Below are 25,786 nucleotides of genomic sequence, written 5' to 3'. Positions count from 1 at the left end.
AAAAGCTTTCTCTTCGCCGATATGAATCACGTGTTTATGGACTAGGAGTCATACTTGTCTTGACCCCATGTCCAAAACGGGGGAATGTGAGGGGTTAATTCACGTTTATGCCTTATTGACTACAGCGACTCCATTTTGTATTCTTTGCCTTTGCTAAATACATGTGTAAGGGGTTAATTCTAGACTTTCTTCCCCTTTTAATAAAAATAAGAAAATACATTTAATTTCTTCTTCTTACAAGCTCACTCCTTATCTGTTCTGTTCCCGCTATACGACCCTGAACTTTTACTAACCATCCTCCCATATATGTTATCCTGTTTTCTTGTTCATGTTCCGAGAAGCGCGTCCAAGGACGTTATGTTTTGATACAGTTGTCACCGGACATTGATGTAAGAAATATTATTGAAAGATATATTGTTCAATTAAAAATCTGCAGATGTTATGTAGCCTTGAGCATGCCTGGGGCATGCGCAGTAATCAAATCATACGTCAGCAAACTTTCCCTATAACTTCTGTAATACTCTGAATAAACTCACTTCACTCTGACAATCTCATCCAGCATGTGGTTGTCCATTTGTGTCGTCTATGGGTACCCATATCTCAAGACTAATTTGGAAGCAGGCAGCATCCGCTCAACGGTCACAGTTTGACCCCCTACAAGTATTAGCCATAGGCAACTGCAGAGTGCAGCCTAACCCCCTGAGGTGTACAGTGCCGGGAAATAGTTTCCCAAATGTTCCATATTTATTACCCTGAAATTGTTTTTTGATTTTTATTTAGACAAAGCATAATATTGGAAGAAGTGAACATATAAAACATTTTATGGTTTATAACTACATATTTAACCCCTTAATGACACAGGACTTACAGTTACATCCCGAGGCGTCTGGAGTTTGTACGGAGAGGGATCAGGGGACGATCCCGCTCCATACAGTATGAGTGCCGGCTGTTTCTTAATCTGACACCTGCCAGCAAAAGCGTGAATGCTGATTGCGGCTGTTAACCCTTTAAATTCTGCTGTCAGTTCTAACAGGTCGGGATTCGGGGGTCCTGAATGCCCCCTTACCTCCCCACAATGTGATCATGAGGGGCCATTTGGTTGCCAAGGCAGCCTGGGGCCTTCTGAAGGTCCTCAGCACTGCAAAGGTTAATTGCCTATCAAGCCATGCCCAAGGCAAGGCTTGGTAAAATGCCTGTCAGATCACGGTATAATGAAATACTATGGTATTACATTATACTGCAAGAGTGATCAAACAATTGAAAGTTCAAGTCACCTATAGGGACTAAAGAAATGTAAAAATGAGTTAAAAATTATTTATTAGAAAGCATAAAAGGTAATAAAACTTAAAAAAACTTTTTCTGATATTTATAATAAAAAATCAAAACCATAAAAGACAAAAACATATTTAGTATCGCTGCGTCTGTAAAAGTCTGATCTATCAAAGTAATGCATTATTTGTCCCACATGGAGCATATTGTCAGAAGAAAAAAAAATGCCAGAATTGCACTTTTTTTTTTGGCCACCATGTCCCCAAGCAAAAATGTAATAAAAAGCAATCAAAAGGTCATATGTACTCCAAAATGGTAACAATACAAACTACAAGATGTCACACAAGAACGCAGCTTACACACAATTACGTCGGTGGAAAGAAGATGACGGCAGAAAATAATTACATTTTTTTCTAAACATATTCTACTTTTTTTAAGTAGTGCAGCAAAAAAAATGTACATCAATTTGGTATTGAAGTAATCATGCTGACGGAATTGCGTTTTTTCCCATTTCAAACCACTTAAAGATTTGTAAAAGTTTTTCAGTACATTATATGTTACATTTAATAGTTTTACTCTTTAAAAAGAGCCCTTCAACTGTAATTACATGAGCTAGGGCCCATTTAAACGTCCATAGGCGTTTTTCTACGTGTGCCTGCCAGCGCCATAAAAAAAGCCTGTACAGCATATATTCCGAGGCCGCAATGTCGTGGGGCCTGGAGAGACATTCCCTCCTCCGTCCCCCTCGCCAGGCTCACCTCCTATGTCCTCCCCTCCGGCTGTTTGCAATAGGAGGGGGCGGGACGGAGGCTGAGCTAAGCTCCTGCCTCCTCCCCACTCCTTGTCCACAGCAGGTAATGAGTCACACTGCTAAACTGCCTCCCACCTACCTTCTCCGGCAGCTAGCATAGCCTCCTGTATGGATCTGCGCAGTTGCCGCCGCCGGCGTGAGGGCGCCCGATCGGGCGCTTTTACGATGGGAAATACACCCCTGCTTACTGATGCATTGTAAGCCAATGCATCAGAGGGGCAGCGTATACGTCCGTGTGAATAAGCCCTTAGTGTGATACCAAGATACTAGGACAAATATTGCATTTGTGAACAGAGTAAAGGCTCACTTACACAGGCGTATGTGCGTTTTCGCACATTAATACACTGTGTATTTACCCGACAGAAAATCGTTTACGCCCACAGGTTTTTGCGCCCACTTTACGCCCACTGCATACTTGCACATGTAAAAACGAACACAAAAAATTGCATTGATTTTGTGCACTTAATATGCAGCAAATACGCAGTTTTTTTATTTAATTGTTTTTACAATGCATAATACGTACAATAGTAGGAAATGCTTCATATTTTGTCACGGAATTGCACATGAAAAATATGCTCATGTGAACAAACCCACTGACATCAATGGGTTCTATTGACTGCGTATTACACATAAAAAATTGTGCATGCAATATGTGGCGTGAATGAGCGCTAAAACGCAATTCTTTTTAATAAAAGAGCTGGTTGGTATTTCATGCTGGTAATAGTTAGCGCAGCATAAATCTGCTGACCAGTCCCATTATTCGCATCGGTCGCACACAAAAAAATGCAGCATGCTCTATTTTCTAGTGAACACCAAAAGTCCCCATAGAAGCCAAAAGGAATGCGCAAAAGTGTGCAAGATACGCTAGAAGATGCATGAAACACTGCACAATTGTGCAGGGAAAAGAACACATCTGGGACTAATTAGCCAATTTCATTGCTGCGTATTTTTTACTGTGCGCAAAAGCTCATGCCTTGCGTGCACAAAAAGTACGCATACGCCTATGTGACACCAGCCAAAGGCCAATAACTGTATGTGAGAAGCAGCACACACTTTTACCACAAACTTGTTGGGAAGCGAACAGCTGATGCACGCTCCAAGTAGATCCTGACCATGGATCCAATCTTCAAGCACTTTTGCTTGAAAAATGCTGGGTGTCCAGCTGAAACGTTGTCTAGGTTTCTCAGAGGAATCTATTAAAGAGGCATCATCTGTGCTCTGAGGATGTGAATTTCTACTTTTGCACCAGTCTGCTGCTCCTTCTACTTTCTTTGGAACCAGCCAAAGGCCAAGCGAGCATGGTAGCTTCAGTGAGCATGGGGGTATGAAATTGCAAGCAGACCTCTCTGACTGCAGTTTATCTCCTGCAGGAACATTTAACTAATTGTAATTAATTCAGTTTGCTTAATGAATAAATAAAGGGTCAGTTAAGTCATCACCTCTATCATTAGAAACTATTCAGTGTGACAAATATGGGGAGTATCTGATCAACTACAGTACTGTTACATACAACCATGTGTAGTGGACCACAATGAGCGGGCTCCTCTGTAGTGTCCCAGAACAAGATTCTGGTCCCCTCGATAAATGTCATACATGTTTTGTCTCATGTTGATGCACTGTGAAAAGCTGTCATGTCATTTTCTGTATATGTGTGGCACAGCTGCAGCGTCTGAAGGGTTAACTGTGCTAAAATCACTGCCTGTCAGCTCTGTCTGCTTAATGTATCTATTCTACTGTGTCATGTGGTATGAGTGAGGTTAACAAAGAGAGAGGTTGAGAGCGGGGGGAAAAAAAAAGTCCATCTTCAGGAGGAGAGTGTGCTAACACAGACTCGCATGGAAGCACCTTTAGCTTCCATGTCGATGAAGATGGAGGAAGAAGAGCAACTACCCATAGCATCTGGAGAGTGGATGTGATAGGAGTGAGTCCCTTTCAGAAAAAGAGCGCACTACTCCAGTTTTACTAAAACAGGTACCTATTCACAACACAAGCGTTGTTCCTGTGCGGCCATCCGTCATTAGGATCACCGCACAGAGGTACGTAATTGTTACACCCACGTGGATGCTGTGCAGGGTGTATCTAGGCTAAGCAGTCTTCTTAAGTAATTCTGTCTCCCAGAGTGTTTGTGGAATGACCCCAACCCTTTTACTCCTCGGGAGTGCTCTCAATTCCAGGACCGGTGACATATAGATGATGTGAACTATAGGGCCTGTGGGGGGTTAGCGTTTAGGATCGTAGCAGCGTGGGCATACGCGGCCAGAGACAGTGACACCGGGCAACAACGTTCTTTAGTCCAGGCTTTGCCTGGGTTTATTGCAGCAGAAACAAAACCAAAACGGAAATAAACACCTGCTCGTCTGAGCACTCACTATACATATGCTTGTTCCTGACTACTCACTGTCAGAATACTTCTTGCTTGCTGCACACAGCCAGTCCGGTCCTCAGACCTGTGGAGGTCTCACCACACCCTCCTGGGTGTTGAGGTTAGGGGCGTCACCCTGTCAACCTCGCCTTTTGGCTCTCTCAGCCCACACGCTGGGCTAGCTGGGCTCTTTGCTCCACAGAGCCCTCTCTCTGGCTCTCAGCCAGACGCTTTCTCTGGCTCTCAGCCAGACGCTTTCTCTCTCTCCTGCAGGCCCAGGCTTTATAAGGCCTGGTACCAGCCCCTCCTGGTACGTGGGAGTGACCATCCCACCCTTCGCTTTGACCACTCCAGGAAAAGCCGGCCCCGACTATGCGGCTTGGAGCCACTTACAAAACTACAACGTGTCAGTAACATAACGTTACTGACACAGAAATGCTGGCTTCCTCCACCGAGCCCAGGCCGCTCGGTGGCACGTATCCACCCTCCAGCACTTTGTCAGTCACTGTCTCACATACCCTCCCCCTCTGTTCGAGCCCGTGGGTTCGGACACTTAGCTGTCCTGAAATGCGTCCTTGACGAGGCCTGGGTGTTGGGCTTCGGTCCCATGCTCAAAGTCTTTTCTTCTTGGCCCTCCAGGGTCAAAGCTCCAGGCTCGGGGGTCTCTTTCTAGTGCAAGAACCTTGTCTCTGTGTTCTTCCAGTTCCTTTACCTCTGACTCTTGGTAGTATTCAGTTCACTGATGAGCTGGTCCTTGGAGCCAGCCTCCCTGTGATAGGCTTCTACCACTTGGACAAACAGTTTCTTCACTTTTGGGGTTTGCTTTTGTACGTCACTATTCTTTTGCTGCAGTTCTTTCAAGACTTCTGCGGCCACTTGTGAGACCTTCTGAGCTTCAGTAGTCTCCCTTTGTAAACATAATTTGGCATTCTTTACTACTTGTAACTTTTTCAGATTCTTTAACAAAATCCCCTTTTTTCTTTTCTGTCTGAACTGGGTTTTAGACATGTCTGGTCTCCGAACACTTCTTTCAGCCGCTTGGCTATCTGATTTACAGCATTTTATCTTCGTGCACAACTTCTCTGAGAACTGCTGAAGCTCTGCTTTGCCTGACACTACCTTCAGGGGGCGCTTCAGGGTTAGCGCTTCAGTCTCTTTCTTAATATTCTCCAGCAGGATCTCCATTTCTGCTACCGGTCGTTGGAACACCCCGTTTAGCTTTCCCCGTATCAGGGTTCTCTTTTTTAGCATCTGTCTTGGTGCTTATCCCGTCTTGCATTTCAGTGCGCACCCGCTTGTTATGCTTTTCTTTTGCAACTTTAGGAAACACTGACTTCTCCTCAGTAAGCCACTGTTCACACACTTTTTGTTTCTTCTCCCAGTTGGACGCCATCTGACATTGGTAACCAAGCTCCACACTAATGTCTTCTACTTCCTGCTGAAGGCACACTGTAAACTTCTCAAGTTCATCATAGACATCAGTTTGAAGGCAAATCAGCTGATTTAGCGCTTCCACTTCTAGGATTTCACCGTCTTGCTCTTCAACCATGACCCAGCATGCAGGGTTCTCATACAGTTTCTCTTCCTTCTCTGACATCATTTTCAGGGTGTGTGTTAAAGTTAACACTTCGGTCTCTTTCATACAGACCCTTTCTTCAGCACGCTCACATTCAGTGACATACCTTGCCGACCTGATTTTCTCCTCTGTGAGCTGCTGTTCACATAGTTGCTGTGTCTTTCTTAGTTTGGACACAAGGTCCTTTTGGAGACCAAGCTTCACAGAAGCACCTTCTATCTCTTGCTGAAGATGTACTTTAACCTTCTCGAGCTCATCACAGGCAGCTGTCTTCTCTTCACACTGCTGCCTTGTAGTTTCTAATTCTCCTTGTATTTCTCTTTTCTGCTCTTCCACAGAATCCAGACACAAAGCACTCTTCTCCAGTCTATCTTCCAGATCCACCACCTCAGCCTGAAGTGTTGCAATCTGCTCTGATAGCTTTTGCATCCTCCCCTACTTGCTTGAGGAGCACATTTTTCTCATCTTGCATAGCCTTCAGGTGTGCGCTGAGACCAAGCTTCTGCTGCTTTTCTTCTTGCAGTAACTTCTGAGACTCTTCAGTCTGAGCTTCCAGCTTCTCCTGCAGCCTGCTCACCTGCTCAGACAACGCTGTCTGCACACGGTCACCTTCGGCTATTTTTATTTGTAGCTCTTGAAGCTGCATCTCTACTATGTCTTTCTTGCATTCATATGCACACTTGTCTTCCAACAACCCCTTCACCTTTTGGGACAGCTCAAGACACTCATTTTCCAATGTTTCTTTCACTTTTTCAAGTTGCTTCAACAGCTTGGACAGTTTCCCCACAGCTACAGCATGACTCCATTCCAGCTCCTGGATTTGGGTTCCATGTACTTCAGCTTCCTCATCCAAGCTCATCTGTAGCTGGGACACCAGTCTCTCAAGCAGCACTTCCTGGTTTTCCTTGGGACCCAGTAAGTCTTCCAAGACCTCTGCTTGCTTTTTGGTCTGACTGCACGCAGCTTTCTGTATTTCCAGCTCTTCCTTGAGCTGACTTACTTGGCACTCCCAGTCACCATTTTTCTTTGCTAGCTGCATTTTCAACTCTGCAACCTGATTCTGCAAACCTGTAGTTTGATTATGTGCATCTGTAGAAGCTCTTTCTAACTTGCAACACATCATCTCCAACTCCTGGGTTTTCATTTGCAGTTTCTTACAGTCCTGTTCATACTGCACAGCTTGTGCCTCCAGACATACTCTGCGTTCAGCCTCATCTCTGGCTACATCTCTGAGGTCTTGTATCTCTTCATGGGCTGATGAAAGATATCCCTTTAACTTTTCTTTCTTACTTCTCATCTCTTTTAAGCGCTGTTCATACTGAACATTCATCTGTTGCAGCAACACTCGGCGATCAGCTTCCTCCTTAGCCAACCTCTCAAAATGCTCCTTCTCCTTTAAGAGAGCTGCACTTTTTGTTTTCAGCTGCTCCCCCTCTTGAAGGCTAGTTTCTTTCTCAAACTGTGTTTTCAACTTTTCACACTTAGGGGCTTGTTCTCCCAACATAGCCGTGTGATCCGTTTCAGTTTGTCGTATAAGGGGCTCATTCCCTGTAGTCTTGAGTGACTCTGTCAGTGTAGCCAACTGTTTTATTAGGCGTTGCCTTTCCTCCCATTGCACCCGCATAGCCTCTCCATGGGCTTTCAGCTGCTGAGCCATGGCCTCCTGTTGTGCTTTCCGCTGCTGAGCCATGGTCTCCTGTTGCAGCACTATCTCTGGCATCCATTGCTTCAGCCATTCCTCCATACTGCTGTATCTGGTTGCTGCGCCGTTGCAGCTTCCACCCGGGACATGGGGTTACGGCACGCTCAGACAATCTCTCTTTGGGCGGTTGCCCTTAGCAACGGTTCTCCAGTTGCTGCAGCAGAATGTCCATTAACTGGTGTATGTCTCTTTAAGACCGCTGCCCGCATACTCCACCATATGTGGGGGGTTAGCGTTTAGGATCGGTAGCAGCGTGGGCATACGCGGCCAGAGACAGTGACACCGGGCAACAACGTTCTTTAGTCCAGGCTTTGCCTGGGTTTATTGCAGCAGAAACAAAACCAAAACGGAAATAAACACCTGCTCGTCTGAGCTCTCACTATACATATGCTTGTTCCTGACTACTCACTGTCAGAATACTTCTTGCTTGCTGCACACAGCCAGTCCGGTCCTCAGACCTGTGGAGGTCTCACCACACCCTCCTGGGTGTTGAGGTTAGGAGCGTCACCCTGTCAACCTCGCCTTTTGGCTCTCTCAGCCCACACGCTGGGCTAGCTGGGCTCTTTGCTCCACAGAGCCCTCTCTCTGGCTCTCAGCCAGGCCCTCTCTCTGGCTCTCAGCCAGGCCCTCTCTCTGGCTCTCAGCCAGGCCCTCTCTCTGGCTCTCAGCCAGGCCCTCTCTCTGGCTCTCAGCCAGACCCTCTCTCTGGCTCTCAGCCAGACCCTCTCTCTGGCTCTCAGCCAGACCCTCTCTCTGGCTCTCAGCCAGACGCTTTCTCTCTCTCCTGCAGGCCCAGGCTTTATAAGGCCTGGTACCAGCCCCTCCTGGTACGTGGGAGTGACCATCCCACCCTTCGCTTTGACCACTCCAGGAAAAGCCGGCCCGGACTATGCGGCTTGGAGCCACTTACAAAACTACAACGTGTAAGTAACATAACGTTACTGACACAGAAATGCTGGCTTCCTTCACCGAGCCCAGGCCGCTCGGTGGCATGTATCCACCCTCCAGCACTTTGTCAGTCACTGTCTCACAGGCCGTATTGTTCTTGTGTATCCTCCCTACCTCTGAGCTATAGCTTATAACTGCTACAAGTGAATTATACCTGTAATTGCCTGTTATACAAAGTTTATTTAAGTAAAGTTATACTGGGCCTTAATCTTTCCTGAGGACCCGCGGTACTACACACAAGTCTTCGTGTTTTTTACTTCACCGCATTGATTAACGGTGTGGGAACGGTGGCGTCACAAGTGATATCTACTACAACCCCCCTCATCCACTTTATTGGCACTGCCAGCTAAAGGAGTGTCGAAGCTTGGTTGGCAATCTACTCTGGCCTTTGCAGCGTGTCATCCCTCTGGGACCAGAGCCTGGTAAGTGCCACAGTGACACGTCAGCACTTCACCCTCCCAGCTCTTCACATTAGCCAGGTGTCCAGGGTCACCCTTCTGGTACGAGAGACTTTACTCAGTCCCTAGAAAAACACCAATATTGGAAAGGTAGCTGTGCGCTCAGATAGGAGAATGGTGATTAAATAGTGATCTTGAGTACTCACTCTGAGGGGGAAAAGTTCCCCAATGTAGCCAAAATGGGGTGTTATCTCCTTCCCCCCCCCCCCTGGAATCCTGGCATAACCTTTAAAATCACTAGGAGCATATCCTTAGTCCGGATTGACACTATCACTCAACGATAGTTATTTCTTCTTCATTCTTCTTTAGAAAAACTCAGTGTACAAAGCTACAGATGCAATCCCTCCCGTGGAGGATTAGACAGCAGGTGCAACGCATTTTGGCCACTTAATGGCCCTTATCAATCATAAAGACTGTTGTAATATTACAGCTATATGTATACAGTATTTACTCACCAAGTGTGCGATATCACTCAGTGTTCTGTCGCTTAGTGATGACGCTATACACAGAGTATACGTCACCACATCTAACATGGCGGCGTTGGAATGCATAGCGTGCCTTCTAATGTAACGCGGTGACGTAACCACGCTTTCCCCAGTGTTGAATTCATTCAAATGTAAATAACTTTATTTGTAGTGCCTTGTAGTACCAAAGGTGTCCATATATTTATACAGGTATAGCAAAAATATATGCTTAAATTCATTGAATTATTGTAGGATTTAGTTCTGTTAATGTTAAAAATACTTTATATTGAAAAATTAAATAGAAAACTTTAAGAATTTAATTATATTATGTAATAAATCTTTTTACGGGGACTTATATCAGCACTGGGAAAAGGCAGCAATTTACTTACATGGAATGTTAAACACTACAGACCTTCTCTTAATTGTTTTTAGTATACAGATCCTGTTTCTCTATGGTTTTATGAAGTCCTGTTGTTTATACTCCCAGATAAAATTGATATTACTTTAAAAAATAAAAAATAGATGGAAATTACCAATTTCTAATAAATCAATAAATGCAAATAACTTATGATTAGAGATGAGCGAGCACCAAAATCATCGGGTGCTCGTTACTCGAGCCGTGCTTTTTGTAATGCTCGAGAGCTCGTTTCGAGTAACAAACCCCATTGAAGTCAATAGGAGACTCGAGCATTTTTCAAGGTGACCCATGCTCTGCATTATTTTCAATGGAGCCGCACCCCTGACTTGTTTTTCAGGTAAGGGCTTTACATATAAGCCCTTACCTGAAAATCAATAATTTTAGTGTAAAACACTAAATAAATAAACTTACCTCTCCGCCGCTGCTGTGTCCCCCGCGGGAATGAAGAACACATCTGCCGCATGCGGCAGATGTTTCCTTTATCCCAGCTAGTAAAAAGGCAGATGTTTCCTTTATCCCAGCTACTAAAATTCCCTGCTGCTGCACCTGCCACATCTGTGACAGATGCAGCAGAGGAATTCTTCAATTCCCTACCGCAGCTGTCACACATCACAGCTGCGGTAGAGGATCCTGCTGCCGGCAACCCTGTCATTGGTTTTCAGGGAAGGGCTTTATACATAAGCCCTTCCCTGAACAACAATAATTTTAGTGTTAAAAGGAGAAAAAAAACTTACCTGTCGGCTGCTGCCATGTCCCCGCAGGGATGAAGAACACATTTGCCACATGCGGCAGGTGTTTCCTTCATCCCCGCCAGGAAAAAAAATTCCCTGCTGTACCTGCCACATCTGTGACAGATGCAGCAAAGGAATTCTTCATCTCTGCGGGGAATAAATGGACGAGTGCTGCCTCTGATTGGCTGAGCACTGTGACCAATCAGAGGCAGCTCTCAGCTATTGAATGACAAATTATGTTTAAAGCCCTTCCCTGAAACACAATTATTGGGTGCCGGCAGCAGGATCCTCTACCACAGCTGTCATGTGTGACAGCTGCGATAGGGAATTAAAGAATTCCTCTGCTGCATCTGTCGCAGATGTAGCAGCAGGAAATTCTTTTTACTAGCGGGGATGAAGGAAACATCTGCTGCATGCGGCAGATGTGTTCTTCATCCCTGCGGGGGACACGGCAGCAGCGAAAAGGTTAGTTTATTTATTTATTTATTTTACACTAAAATGATTGTTTTTCAGGGAAGGCCTAATGTTTAAAGCCTTTCCATGAAAAACAATTCAGGGGTGCCGGCAGACCATTGTTTTCAATGCAGCCGCAGCTCTATTGAAAACATGTGGGGAGGAGAGGGTGAAATTTTTTCGAGCACCAGAGCACTGCATGGTGCTTGGTCAAGTAACGAGTACATTGAGCAGGCTAATGCTCGGACAAGCATGCTCGCTCTTCTCTATTTATGATATCTATAAAACAGACTAAAATGTCCCCTCAATAGTTTTCGAATACTAATTATCTATACAAATAGTCCCCTTAAAACTATGGTTTCATATTGTATGTACTCTCAGGAGTAAAAGAAAGGGGGGGGGGGGGGAAAGGGAGAGAATGGGAGAGAAAAAAAGGGGGGCTATGTATTCAAAGGGAATACTCTTGGGTATTCACACCCTCCCAGGCTGTGTTCTTTCTGCCCATCTGGGTAAAGAAAGGTTTCCACAAGATGCTGAATATCATATTGTTTATAAAATAATTTCCCATGGAATCGCTTTATGTGTTCCAACGCCGCCATGTTAGATATGGTGACGTATACTCTGTGTATAGCGTCATCACTAAGTGACAGAACACTGAGTGATATCGCACACTTGGTGAGTAAATACTGTATACATATAGCTGTAATATTACAACAGTCTTTATGATTGATAAGGGCCATTAAGTGGCCAAAATGCGTTGCACCTGCTGTCTAACCCTCCATGGGAGGGATTGCGTCTGTAGCTTTGTACACTGAGTTTTTCTAAAGAACAATGAAGAAGAAATAACTGTCGTTGAGTGATAGTGTCAATCCGGACTAAGGATATGCCCCTAGTGATTTTAAAGGTTATCCCGGGATTCCAGGGGGGGAGATAACACCCCATTTTGACTACATTGGGGAACTTTTCCCCCTCAGAGTGAGTACTCAAGATCACTATTTAATCACCATTCTCCTATCTGAGCGCACAGCTATCTTTCTAATATTGGTCTTTTATCCCCATTATTTCTACTTTTGTGGGACATTCTTTTTATTTGCATGTGCTGCTCTCCAACTTTTGATGGATCATAGGAGAACTGAAGATTTTTTCTGTATGTGAACTAGGACTATCAAGGCGTTGTCCACACCTAACAATAAAAGAACACCAGGATGGAAGAGGCTGAGTGGATGCCTTGTGAATGCCCTTGGCCCAATGCTCCGAGACCTATGTGCTGATGGATGGGAAAAACAGCGAGAGAATGAAGAGCCGCCGTGCAACATACCCAAATTTTTTTCCAATGTGAGTAATGACCGGTAGAGAGCTGGAGAGAGAAGGAAGAGTGTTGCGGGGTTCAGGACCCACAGATAACGGGACTGTGGTTTCTCCTGCCTACCCGTGAATCTTCCCTGTCACACCACTTTGTGTTTTGCACTGTTTTCCTGCTGGTGTGTATTGCTGATCTGTACATAGTTATTTCAAGTAAACGAGCTTCACCGACCATTCCCATTTTGGCTCAGAAAGTTAAATCCCTGTGTGTGTGGACTCTTTATTGCTAACAACTGGATTCACCGCAGAGGACAGAAACAAGTGACAAAAGGACTAAGGTAAATCACCAGTGTGTTAACCGATTTAATAGCCCGCTCCTCGGATGCTTACATGTATGATTACCAAGTGAAGGTATCTTGGACCTTCCTAAGCTCTCCTTTTTACATCTGGATGATCATTGAGTTTGAAAAACCATCCAGAAATCAGACATCTAGGAAAAGTAAACTGAAATGTAGAGAAATGGAAATTACTTACAATGAAGTGTGGTCCTATGGAAGTCCTCCGACAGGCTTCTGCCTCCTTCACACAAAGCTCTGTGATCATGTGATCTACTGAGCTAAAATCACGGACACCCCAGCGCATGTCTACCACCTATAGTGAGGGATGTTGTAGGATACATCTATTAGAAGTGTCAGCGAAAAAAGAATCACTTTTTTAATATTTGGTTGAGTAATAGATTTTCAGTTTTAGGGTGTGTGCAAACATAGCGGAAATGGGGCAGATTTCTCACTGAGCGAAATCCACATCAAAATCCAAATCTTTTCGACATCACAAACCGTGTCGAATCCTGAAACATTGATGCAGATTTTTGCGTGGATTACCAGCAAATATCACTCCTTCTATTGAAAGGGTGAAGTCAGCTGATGCAGTATTTGAAATGGAATTTGTGTGGATTTTGGTGTGGATTTTCCATTGCGGAAAATTTCCACCATTTCCACTATGTGTGAATGGAACCTTAGCCAGGTCATTATTTAAGTTATTTCCCTAGAAATGCTCCTATTCCTAAATGTAAGACTAGTCTTGTAACTCTTTCCAGGACAGGTAAGTATTGGTAATGGCAATGTGCGACTATCTGGACACCATGAAACCATAATGTAAGAGAATGATGTATATCCGAATTATTTGGCACTAGTAGGTGAGTATTAGGCCTCATGTCCTTGGGTACACATGGATTCCCAGTGCAGAATCCTACATGGTTTCCAGCTGTGCCTGCAGCCATGAGGCTAAAAAAGACATTTTCTCACCTGCCCGAACACAGTGCGGATCTCCTCTTCTTTCTTCTGGACGGCAGATGTGTCCAGGCCTACCAGCGGTGTGCCGCACTTTAAAAAAATCTCCTGCTTTCCCGCGGATCAGCGACATGGCCACAGTGTCATTCACAGCCGTGCCGCGGATCAGACAACTTCCATTGACCTTAATGCGGGAAACCACAGAAAATGGCGCATGTTGCAATTTTTATCCCTCGCAGATAAAAATTACCTGCGGATGCCCCATGAATGTCTATGAGCATATTAAACTGCGGATCATCCGTGCTGGTGACCCATACACTAATCAATTTTGCACATAGACATGAGGCCTTAGGCCTTAGTCAGACGGGCGATTTTTCGCGCGATTTGCGCATGCGCATGCGTCCGGCGATTTTATAAAACCATTGCTTTGCAATGGTATCGGACACATGAGCGCTTTTTATGCGCTCATGCGCTCATTCTCTTCTCTATATGCGCTCAATGGGGCCGGCGGCAGCAGCGCCGACCCCATTGAGAACATATAGAAGACAAATCATTCTTCTCTGCCACAGCTGTAACAGCTGTGACAGAGAAGAACGATGTTTGCCCATTGAATTCAATGGAGCGGCAATACAGCCGCTCCATTGAAAGCAATGGGCTGCCGGCGTGCGCGGGGTGAATTGTCGGGAAGGGCTTAAATATATAAACCCTTCCCTGCAATTCATTCTAAAATGTGTTAAAATTAAAAAAAATTGTATACTCACCTTTCCGCTGCAGCCGGAGTCCAGCCGCGGCCGCTGTCAGTTCTCCTGAACTGCTTCTTGGCACTATTCAGCCGGCGGGGCTTTAAAATCCCCGCCTGCTGAATGATCTGCCTCTGATTGGTCACAGCCCTGACCAATCAGAGGCAGGGTTCACTCACACACCCATTCATGAATTCATGAATGGGTGAGTGACTGCTGCCTCTCAGCGCTGAGCCAATCAGGGGCAGGTCTGACTCACATCCATTCATGAATTCATGAATGGGTGTGAGTGAGGCATGCCTCTGATTGGCTCAGCACTGAGCCAATCAGGGGGCAGGTCTGACTCACACCCCCTTTACACCCACTGCAGGACGGCCACGCGGAGTTCCGGCTGCCGGGAGAAGGTGAGTATACAATTTTTTTTTATTTTAACACATTTTAGGATGGATTGCAGGGAAGGGCTTATATATTTAAGCCCTTACCGACAATTCATCCCGGGCTCGCCCGCAGCGCATTGCTTTCAATGGAGACGGCTGTATTGCCGTCTCCATTGAATGCAATGCGCTGGACAGCTCCGGCCCGTTTCTAATGAAACGCGGCTAGGAGCAGATTTTCAGGCGATTTGCGGGCGACTTACGTGCACCGGTCACGCGATTTGCGGATGCGCATCCGTCATGCGATCCGCAAATCGCGTGAAAAATCGCCCGTCTGACTAAGGCCTTACTTGGTTTTCTGCCTTGATTACTAATAAAATGCAGCCTGATCATTATTTAAGTCACAATTATTGACAAGCACACTCTAACTAACAAGCAGTTGTACCATTCATGTCTTTTATTGAGAACATTCAGTAGGAAGCTATAGTGCAGGGAGAAAACGTAAGTGAGCCCTTGAATTTACTAACCTGTAGGTCTTTGGCAGTAATCACCTCCAACAAACTTAAGATTTGTACAATGTTAATGAGAAATTTTGGCCCATTTATCCCTTCAAATGGGTTTCCATTCATCTTGCATGCACAGCCCCTTACTGGTTGTGCCACAACATCTCAATAGAGTTAAGATCAACACTCTGACTTGGCAATTCTAAAAAAAAAAAATTTCAATGATTTTATGCTTTTGGGGTATTGTCTTTTTTTATTACCCATTGTCTCTTCAGCATGACTGCTGCATTTACATTCTCCTGCAAAATCTTTTGGTATACCTTAGAATTAATTGTTCTTTCAGTGATCAAGGTGTCCAGGCCCTAACACAGCAAAACAGCCCCAAACCATGGTGTTCCCTCTACCATGCTTCAAAGTTCTGATGACATTTCGGTGTTGGTGGGCAGTGTTCTTTTTCCTCCAAACACAGCGTTGTGCATTTGTGTTAAAAAGTTCCACTTTTGTATCATCTATCCATAGAACATTTCTCAGAAGCATTATGGACCATCCAGGTGGTCTTGGGCAAATTTGGCCACAGTGTTTGTTCTGGACAGCCGCTACTCCTTATGTGGTTTTGTTACATAAACAGCATTCTTTTCCAGTGTTTTGCTAATAGTAGACACATAAACAGAGATTTATTTTTCAGTTTTTTGATGTCGGGCAATCTCTAGGTCTGTGCGGCAAATGTGTCATCACTAGAGATGAGCGAGTATACTCGCTAAGGGCAATTGCTCGAGCGAGCATTGCCCTTAGCGAGTACCTGCCCGCTCGAGACAAAAGGTTCGGGTGCCGGTGCGGGGGAGCGGTGAGTAGCGGCAGTCAGCAGGGGGAAGCGGGGAGAGAGAGGGAGAGAGAGATCTCCTCTCCGTTCCTCCCCGCTCTCCCCCGCAGCTCCCTACCCGCCGCCGGCACCCGAACCTTTTGTCTCGAGCGGGCAGGTACTCACTAAGGGAAATGCTCGCTCGAGTAATTGCCCTTAGCGAGTATACTCGCTCATCTCTAATCATCACTATATACTATAATTCCTCACACCAGAGGAATAAGAGCAGTAAACAAAGTTTTGTAAGAGCATAATGACATACCAGAAGAAGAGTGCGTTTATATTACTGGGATGTTTGTTAATATTTTGTGAGACGGGGGTCGCAGCAAAATTTTTCCCCATTTATGGTAATGTTTTTTATTATGAAGTGGAAGGATTGATATATTTGTAACAACTGCCCCACTAACATAAAAAGTGATGGAGGTATATAGATGATTGTCTGTTTCCTTGACAATTAGATATTGAATCTACAGAGTTTATTCATGCAAGCATTCATAATGATTGGGGGTGTTTTGGGTCTGTAAAAAAAGCCAGCAAGATATTTACTTCCTGGACCTAATAAACTTTAGGGAAAATGGAAAGGTTTGTACTGAGGACTACTTCAAGGACACAAATAGAAATAGCTATGTACATTGGGACAGTTGTTATCACTAACTCTGGCTTAGCAATATACCCAAAAATCAATTAATAAGAATTAAATGAAATTCTTCCAAAGAGACCCATTGCAGAGAACAAGGGATGATGCTGAATAAGACCAAAGTGACTGCCCTAAGGAGACTCTATATGTAGCTATGGAGGTGGTTAGACAGAGGCCAATTGCTAAGAGATTGTATGTAAGGGCTAAGCCCCATTTACACACAACGATTGTCGTTTGAACAAACAAGCGAATGAACGAAACAACCACTTTTTTTGCATACAAATGCATAGCATTTACACTTAAGAAGCACACATAGTCCTCTTGAATGGAGAAAAAGAAGTGCTGGTTGTGAAGAAGAAAAGGAGAGTGGTGATTGTGGAGATTTCGTATTGAGAGGAACAGAGGACGCTGTCTGCAGACCTGACACCTCACGAGAGTTGTGGTATCTTCCAGGTGCACAGATCAAAGATGTGTCTGATAGGCTGTCAAGACTCTTTGGTCCTACAGAACACCACCCATTCCTACTAATACATGTAGGGACAAATGACACTTTAAAAAATGACCTTGCAACTATCTGCAGAGACTTTGAAGACCTTGGAAAGAAGGTGAAGGAATTAGAAGCACAGGTGGTCTTCTCATCCATCCTCCCAGTGGATGGCCACAGAATAAGAAGATGGAACAGGATTCTAGAGGTAAACAACTGGCTACGTCAATGGTGCCATCAGCAAAGATTTGGATTCTTAGACCGTGGAGTAGAATACCTATATGATGAACTGCTTGCTAGAGATAGGCTGCACCTTACAAAAACAGGTAAGCATATATTTGGTGAGTGCCTTACTTCACTCATTAGGAGTGCTTCAAACTAGAACAATATGGGAAGGGAAGTGAAAGGCCAGGCAAAAATATACAGCTAATTAATACATTTGAGAACCATGCTATTAGAAGTGGAATGAAAGAACAAAGACAAAAAATTCAGAAGGCAAAAAAAGGAGCAAGAGACACCAATCACAAACTAAAATGTTTTTACACAAATGCAGAGAGCATGGGAAAAAAACAACCAGAAATGGAGCTCCTAACGCAGAAAGAGAAATATGATGTCATAGGCATCACGGAAACATGGTGGAATGATACACATGATTGGAATACAAGGCTTGAAGGATACAACTTGTTTATAAGAAACAGACCAAAAACGGGGGGGGGGGGTATTGCATTGTATGTTAGAAAAACATTCATCTCCACAGAGATTCAAGCTTCAGAGCATGGGAGTTCTGTAGAAACTGTTTGGGTAAGAATACAAGGAGAGAACAACAGAAATGACACCATTGTTGGCATTTACTATAGGCTGCCTGGACAAGCAGAAGATATTGATGAACTCTTTCTACATCAGATGGCCAAGCTCTCAAAAAAGCCTGACCTAGTGATCATGGGAGATTTTAACTATCCAGACATTTGTTGTGAATCTCTCTCAGGTAAAAGTAATGGATCAAACAAATTCTTATCCGCTCTTGCTGACCACTTTATCTTCCAAAAGGTCGAAGAGAAAACAAGGGGATCTGCTATCCTTAAATTTTGGATAAAAAGGGGAGGAAGACCTGAGAAAACTCAGATCTCAAGGTTGGGTTTCAGAAGGGCAGATTTCAATGAACTCAGAAAGAGGGTAGGAAGAATCCAATGGCTGGATGTTCTTAAAGACAGAATTGTCCAAGAAGGTTGGGAAATATTGAGAAATGAGATTCTCAAAGCACAATTGTTAGCAATCACTGAAAACATGGAGAATGGGAAACATTTAAAAAGACCAGGATGGATGAACACAGAACTTGCACACATGTTAAAAAGAAAGAAAAATATGTTTATCAAATGGAAAGATGGGTGGAATATCTAAAGAAGAATATATTGCAGTCTGCAGAAACTGTAGGGCGTCAGAAAAGCTAAAGCTAATAATGAATTGAGGCTTTCAGCAGAGGCCAAAACCCTTAAAAAAAGATTTGGGGGTATGTCAAAAGCAAAAGAAAAGTCAAAGATGCTATTGGATGCTTACAAGATGAAAATGGTGAATTGGTTAAGAATGATGTTGAGAAGGTCAAACTTTTAAATTCCTATATTGTATGTTTTCTCTCAGAAAGTAGATTGAAAATCAACTGATCTTCCCTGTACTATTGGGGGAATTAAAGAATGCATGCTATCTATAAGCAGAGAGATGGTGAGGGAACACTTAGCTAACTTAAATGAATTCAAGTCTCAAGGTCCAGATAAATTACATCCTAGGATACTAAAGGAAGCAGCAGAGGTCATTGCTGAACCACTCGTCATAATCTTTAAAAAAATCCTGGTGAACAGGAGAAGTTCCAGAAGACTGGAAAAGGGCAAATGTTGTCCCTATCTTGAAAAAACGGAAGAAGATGGATCCAGGAAACTACAGGCCTGTGAGTCTGCCTTTTATACCGGGTAAGATCTTTAAACAAATTATTAAACAGCATGTATGCAAATACTTGGATGAAAATGTTGTAACTAACCAGAGCCAGCATAGGTTTGTAACAAACAAGTAATGCCAGACTAATCTAATTTCCTTCTATGACTGTATCATTAACTGGGTTGATCAGGGAAATGCGGTGGATATAGTTTATCTTGGCCTTAGTAAAGCATTTGACAAAGTATCTCATATGATACTTATTGAAAACATGACCATAAATGGGATTGACAAAGCAACTGTTCGGTGGATTCACAACTGGCTGAGTGATTGTACTCAAAGAGTGGTCATAAATGGCTGCACATCCAAGTGGGAGAATGTATCAAGTGGGGTACCACAAGGCTCTATCCTAGGCCCAGTGTTGTTCAACATTTTTATAAATGATCTGGAGGAGGGAATTGATGGGAAACTGATCAAATTTGCTGATGACACAAAGCTAGATGATTAGCTAACACTAGGGAAGAGAGAGAGAGAGAGTATTTAAAAAGATCTAGAAAAGCTTGCACAGTTGGCAGTGACTAACAGAATGGTATTTAACAAGGAAAAATGAAAAGTCCTACATCTGGGCAAGAAAAATGAAGAAAGCACATACAGAATAGGAGGAATTGGGCTAAGCAGCAGCACTTGAAAAAGACTTGGGTATACTAATAGATCATAGACTGAAGATGAGTCAACAATGTGATGCAGCAGCCAAAAAGGCAAACACAATTCTGGGATGTATTAAGAGAAGCATAGAGTCTAGATCACGTGAGGTAATTATCCCTCTCTACTCTTTCTCAGACAGACCTTATCTGGAATACTGGGTCCAGTTCAGGGCACCCCACTTTAAAAAAGACATAGACAAACTGTGCAAGTTCAGAGAAGAGTTACCAAGATGGTGAGCGGTCTGCAAATCATGTCCTATGAAGAACGGTTAAAGGATCTGGGAATGTTTAACTTGCAAAAAAGAAGGCTGAGAGGAGACTTAATAGCTACCTACAAATATCTGAAGGGCTGTCACACTGCAGAGGCATCAGCCCTATTCGCATTTGCACAAGTAAAGACTAGAAGCAATGGGATGAAACTGAAAGGCAGGAGACACAAATTAGATATTAGAAAAAACTTTCCAACAGTGACGGTGATCAATGAGTGGAACAGGTTACCACGGGAGGTGGTGAGTTCTCCTTGAATGGAAGTGTTCAAACAAAGGCTGGACAAATATCTGTCTGGGATGATTTAGTTAATCCTGCACTGAGCAGAGGGTTGGACCCTTCCAACTCTACCAGTCTATGAGTAAACAAGTAGTCATTGTGTTTAGCAGGGCAAACAATCACCTCTCCACTCCAGTCATTTAGTCTTTCAAAAGACTGAACAAAATGTGATTGATCTTTTTTTAATCTCAGAACCCCTTTAATGGTTAAAGCACCTGGAGAACCCATGCTTCTAATCTCATCTCCTCAACTGAAACACCTTTTCCCAGTTAGAACTTGGAGAAATCTATAACACAACATAACAGTAAGGTTCACTTACTTCTTCTTAATGTGGATGCTTGCTCGATGTCCTCAATAAAATCCATGAACGATACAGCTATATGTGTTATTAGTGTAGTTTAGATTGTATTTGTCTATAATTGTGACTTAGATAACAATTGATAGTAATCAACTCAAGAACTTTAGGTATATAAAGCCTATTACAGTTGTAATACATGATGGCGTAGCAGAGATCTCTTATGTAGTATCCCAGGCAACTGAAGATAGGTTTGGCAAGAACAAATATTTTACTGTTTTACTCCTTTTACTATAACTGCTGATTTACAATAAGCTATTAAACATGTTACCTCAAATGTTAATCCATGTTTCTGGCAGAAAGCTTGTATCTCGGGATAGGCTATATACAACAGTGCATGTCGTTCTTCTGCCATACCTAAAAGGGATACATGAAAATGTGTTTCTTTTATAGTACTTAAAATGCAATAAACTTTAACCTGATAAAGACCAAGTGCCATAAATACCGCACCATGGTAAAATTATGGTGTGGGATTAAAGCTCCTGCAATCTCATAGGAGCAGGTCAGGTCCTCAGATGTCAGTGACAGCTGAGTCCCAGGCTGAGAAAGCAGAAGTAGTTCTGCCTTCTCTTTTGTGGTCTACATAGTGCGCAGTGAGCCGTTTCCGCTATTTGACCCAGAAATCACGTGATCAATGGGTGCCTACTGGCATGGCAGAGCTGCAGGGCCTTAGTAGACCCTGATCAGCTCTGTCAGTGACTGATGGATGCCCCAGTTACAGTGGAAAAGTGTGAAATAGAAAAAAAATGACATTGTGCATGTTCTAGAGGTCTTATGTGACATCATGGGGGACATAAATGTTTAAAAAATATAGTTACAAAACTAAGAAAAAAAAGTACAGAATAAAATAAAAATGTATATATAAAAAAAAAAAATAGACCCACTGCTGATGCCAACCAAAATCACTCTGTAAAATGTCTGAAACAGAATTGGTAACTAGAGATGAGCGAACCTACTCGGCCATGCCCCTTTTTCGCCCGAGCGCCGCGATTTTCGAGGATTTCCGTACTCAGGCGAAAAGATTCGGGGGGTGCCATGGGTGAGTGGGGGGTTGCAGCGGCGAGTGGGGAGCAGAGGGAGAGAGAGAGGGCTCCGCCCTGTCCCCGGGTGCTACCCCCTGCTCCGCCACGCCTCCCCCCGCCCCCCAACAGCCCCCGAATCTTTTCCCCCGAGTACAGTGCTCAATCGAGTAATTACTCTAAACGAGTATATTCGCTCATCTCTATTGGTAACCCATTCCTGCACTTTATTTTAGCATAACTATACTAATTTTAAAAATAACTATAAATAAAAAAATCTTTCTATTCATGTTTTCATTCTGTATCTCTCTTCAAATGATACATTGAAGCATTTTCACTCAGGTTAAAAGATTACTATGGAAATTCCATAATGCTGACTGTTAGGGCTTATTCACACGAGAGTATATCGGCCGCCTTTTTCACAGCCGGCTGATATACGCTATCATCTGATGCATTGGATTCCAATGCATCAGATCACACAAGCGTATTCCAGCGGCGTAAAAGCACCCAGACGGCAAATATAGTGCCAGGTGCTTGTACGCCAGCCCGCAAAGATAGTCCTGGAACTATCTTTGTTCCCAGAATACGTCGGCCGCTGCATAGGCTCCTATGGGAGCCAATGACAGTGACCATAGAAGAGAGGGAGGGACTGCTAAACTCCCTTCTCTCCTCCTTTCTGGCTATTTGCAAAGGGAGGGGCGGAGGTAGCTCTAAGCTCCACCCACTCTGCTCCTCCCATTGCTGGCTGCAGACAAGGGGCGGGGAGGGGGCAGTTACTTAGCTCCGCACCCACCCCGCCCACTCCCATTGCAAATAGCAGCAGGGAAGGAGAGAGGAGGTGAGCTGGCGAGGGGGAGGGAAGGGGAGACAACAGCATTGCGGCCTCAGTGTATATGCGCCGGGCTCGTGCCGTCTGAACGTTAACTCGTTTTTACGGCGCCAGCAGGCGCACGTAAAAATGACTACGCTCGTAGGAAAGAGCCCTTACTATAAGGCAACATTTCACAATTTTAAAGATCAATAGAATTACTGTATTTCTCCCTGTAATATTTGCAGCCAGATTTAGGCCTCATGCCCACGGCCGGGTTGAATTCCGACTGCAAAGTCTCGCAGCAGAATCAGAACCGGTGACCCCCAAAGACCCTATACTCAACCTGTCCGGATCCGATGCGAGTGTCTTACCCGGCGAATCGGCACGCATGCACAGTGCAAGGCATGATGCACTGGCGCTGGACTATGACGCGGATTCCTGCGATACTTCCGTAATGCTCACTGCGCAGAAGTATCACGGGACGGACGGCTTGCATTGACTGCAATGGAAGCCGTCCGTGCGATTTTCTGCACAAAATTAATGCTGTGATTCTCCCCGCGAGCGGAAAATAGCAGTTGATTTCCGCTAGTTGGCAGGGGAGAATCTTCTAACACAGCATTGCTGAGGAATCCACAGCGATAATCTGTCCGTGGGCATTGGGCCTGAGAATTGTACATTTCTGACTGTAAAGCCATGTATATTCCCATCATGGTTTGCGTTGTTTACAGTCTTTGACACGAATCTTGACAGATACATCACCTTATAATTGCTTACAGTCGATGTAGTGGGAGTTGGCCCGAATTGTTCTATTTTGAGTTAGTACATAATATGTTCATTTTCTTTTCACAAGGTCCTGCGCGACCTTCTTAGGCCTTAGTCAGACGGGCGTTTTTAGCCGCGATTTGCGCATGCGCATGCGTCCGGCGATTTTATAAAACCATTGCTTTGCAATGGTATCGGACACATGAGCGCTTTTTATGCGCTCGTCCGATAAATTATAGAACAAAAAATCGCAGATCGCACCTATCTGCGATCTGCGATTCCTGTTCTCTTCCGTATATGCGCTCAATGGGGCCGGCGGCAGCAGCGCCGACCCCATTGAGGACATATAGAAGACAAATCATTCTTTTCTGCCACAGCTGTAACAGCTGTGGCAGAGAAGAACGATGTTAGCCCATTGAATTCAATGGAGCGGCAATACAGCCGCTCCATTGAAAGCAATGGGCTGCCGGCGTGCGCGGGGTGAATTGTCGGGAAGGGGTTAAATATATAAACCCTTCCCTGCAATTCATCCTAAAATGTGTTAAAATAAAAAAAAATTGTATACTCACCTTTCCGCTGCAGCCGGAGTCCAGCCGCGGCCGCTGTCAGTTCTCCTGAACTGCTTCTTGGCACTATTCAGCCGGCGGGGCTTTAAAATCCCCGCCTGCTGAATGATCTGCCTCTGATTGGTCACAGCCCTGACCAATCAGAGGCTGAAAACACTCACACACCCATTCATGAATTCATGAATGGGTGAGTGACTGCTGCCTCTCAGCGCTGAGCCAATCAGGGGCAGGTCTGACTCACATCCATTCATGAATTCATGAATGGGTGTGAGTGAGGCATGCCTCTGATTGGCTCAGCACTGAGCCAATCAGGGGGCAGGTCTGACTCACACCCCCTTCACACCCACTGCAGGACGGCCGTGCAGAGCTCCGGCTGCCGGCAGAAGGTGAGCATACAATTTTTTTTTATTTTAACACATTTTAGGATGGATTGCAGGGAAGGGCTTATATATTTAAGCCCTTACCGACAATTCATCCCGGGCTCGCCCGCAGCGCATTGCTTTCAATGGAGACGGCTGTATTGCCGTCTCCATTGAATGCAATGCGCTGGATAGCTCCGGCCCGTTTCTAATGAAACGCGGCTAGGAGCAGATTTTCAGGCGATTTGTGGGTGACTTGCGCGCACCGGTCACGCGATTTGCGGATGCGCATCCGTCATGCGATCCGCAGATCGCGCGAAAAAACGCCCGTCTGACTAAGGCCTTAAAATGCTTATTTTATGTGAAAAATGTCTCAATAAAACTGATTGAACAATAATTGCTTACAGTCAGGATTTGGGCTTTTTAATATCAACAATATCACTGCAGAACCACTGGAGCCCCAACGGAACACAACACTGATGTGAACAGAACATTAGGTGAAATTATGTAGCAAGGAATCATTTGTATTAGATTATTTGAACACTTCATGATTTTAGCCACTCTAAACACCGAGAAGACCTACCTGAAAACGAGGAGCTTACGAAGAGTCGAACAGAGTTGGATGGCTCTACAGGCAGAGTCTGAGCTTTCCCTCGGAGGATGTCCTTCAGGTTCCCCGAATCCATTGCTCTGTAGAGAACAAATGCTATGACAGGTAGCCAAGTCGCCGAAACACTTCAGCTCTACAAAACCACATGGGACATCCCCATTTATTCTTCACTGTATGTGACTTATAATTCACTTGAAACATTATGTTGCTTAATTCCAAAAAGTAAAAAATTAAGCTCTGTCCGTCACAAAAAAATGTGTGAACATCACTTCAATAGTCATCTAACTAATGTGTGGAAAACCGTTAAAAAAGCTATCTGGTCATGAAGTATTGTGAGGTCCCTATGACCGTTATAATTGGCTATGTTCCTTGAAATTCCTTATTGGAATTTCATGACATCACTGAATAGCTGTGATTGGCTCATTGAGCGCCGGCTGCGATTGGCTGCTGGCACTCGATAAGCTAATCACAGCGCTCGCTTTGCTGGAGGTAGGGTATTTAAAGCCCCGTCACCAGAAGAAGCTGGGATGGCAGACGGGGAGGACACTGCAGTTTGCCAAAGCGCCACCGGAGACCATTGCGAGGCATCGGGATGCCCCGGACCACGTAAGAATAGGGCCCACTCACCTCAAAAATAAGACACTGTGCCTCTTTTGGCGCAAAAAATAATATAAGACAGTGTCTTATTTTCGGGAAACGCGTAGTAACTCAGCTCTTACTTGTTAACCCCTTGAGGACACGACCATTGTTT

At 44.4% G+C, this 25,786-nt stretch overlaps 1 protein-coding gene across 1 annotated transcript in view; it reads right to left on the bottom strand.

The window, feature by feature from the left end:
- The window catches only part of NWD1 (NACHT and WD repeat domain containing 1), a 92,853-nt gene extending 67,715 nt beyond the window's left edge, over positions 1-25,138 (bottom strand). The window contains exons 1-3 of the mRNA XM_066602055.1: positions 25,009-25,138; positions 21,180-21,265; positions 13,029-13,145 (exon numbers count right to left, since the gene is read on the bottom strand). Coding sequence (XP_066458152.1) covers positions 13,029-13,145; positions 21,180-21,265; positions 25,009-25,111 — 306 coding nt within the window. The 5' untranslated portion in view covers positions 25,112-25,138. The remainder of the gene's footprint in view (positions 1-13,028; positions 13,146-21,179; positions 21,266-25,008) is intronic.
- Positions 25,139-25,786: the final 648 nt, after the last annotated feature.

Source organism: Eleutherodactylus coqui, chromosome 5, assembly GCF_035609145.1.
Source record: "Eleutherodactylus coqui strain aEleCoq1 chromosome 5, aEleCoq1.hap1, whole genome shotgun sequence".
Taxonomy (NCBI): Eukaryota; Metazoa; Chordata; class Amphibia; order Anura; family Eleutherodactylidae; genus Eleutherodactylus; species Eleutherodactylus coqui.
This window is presented reverse-complemented; position numbering and strand designations above follow the sequence as displayed.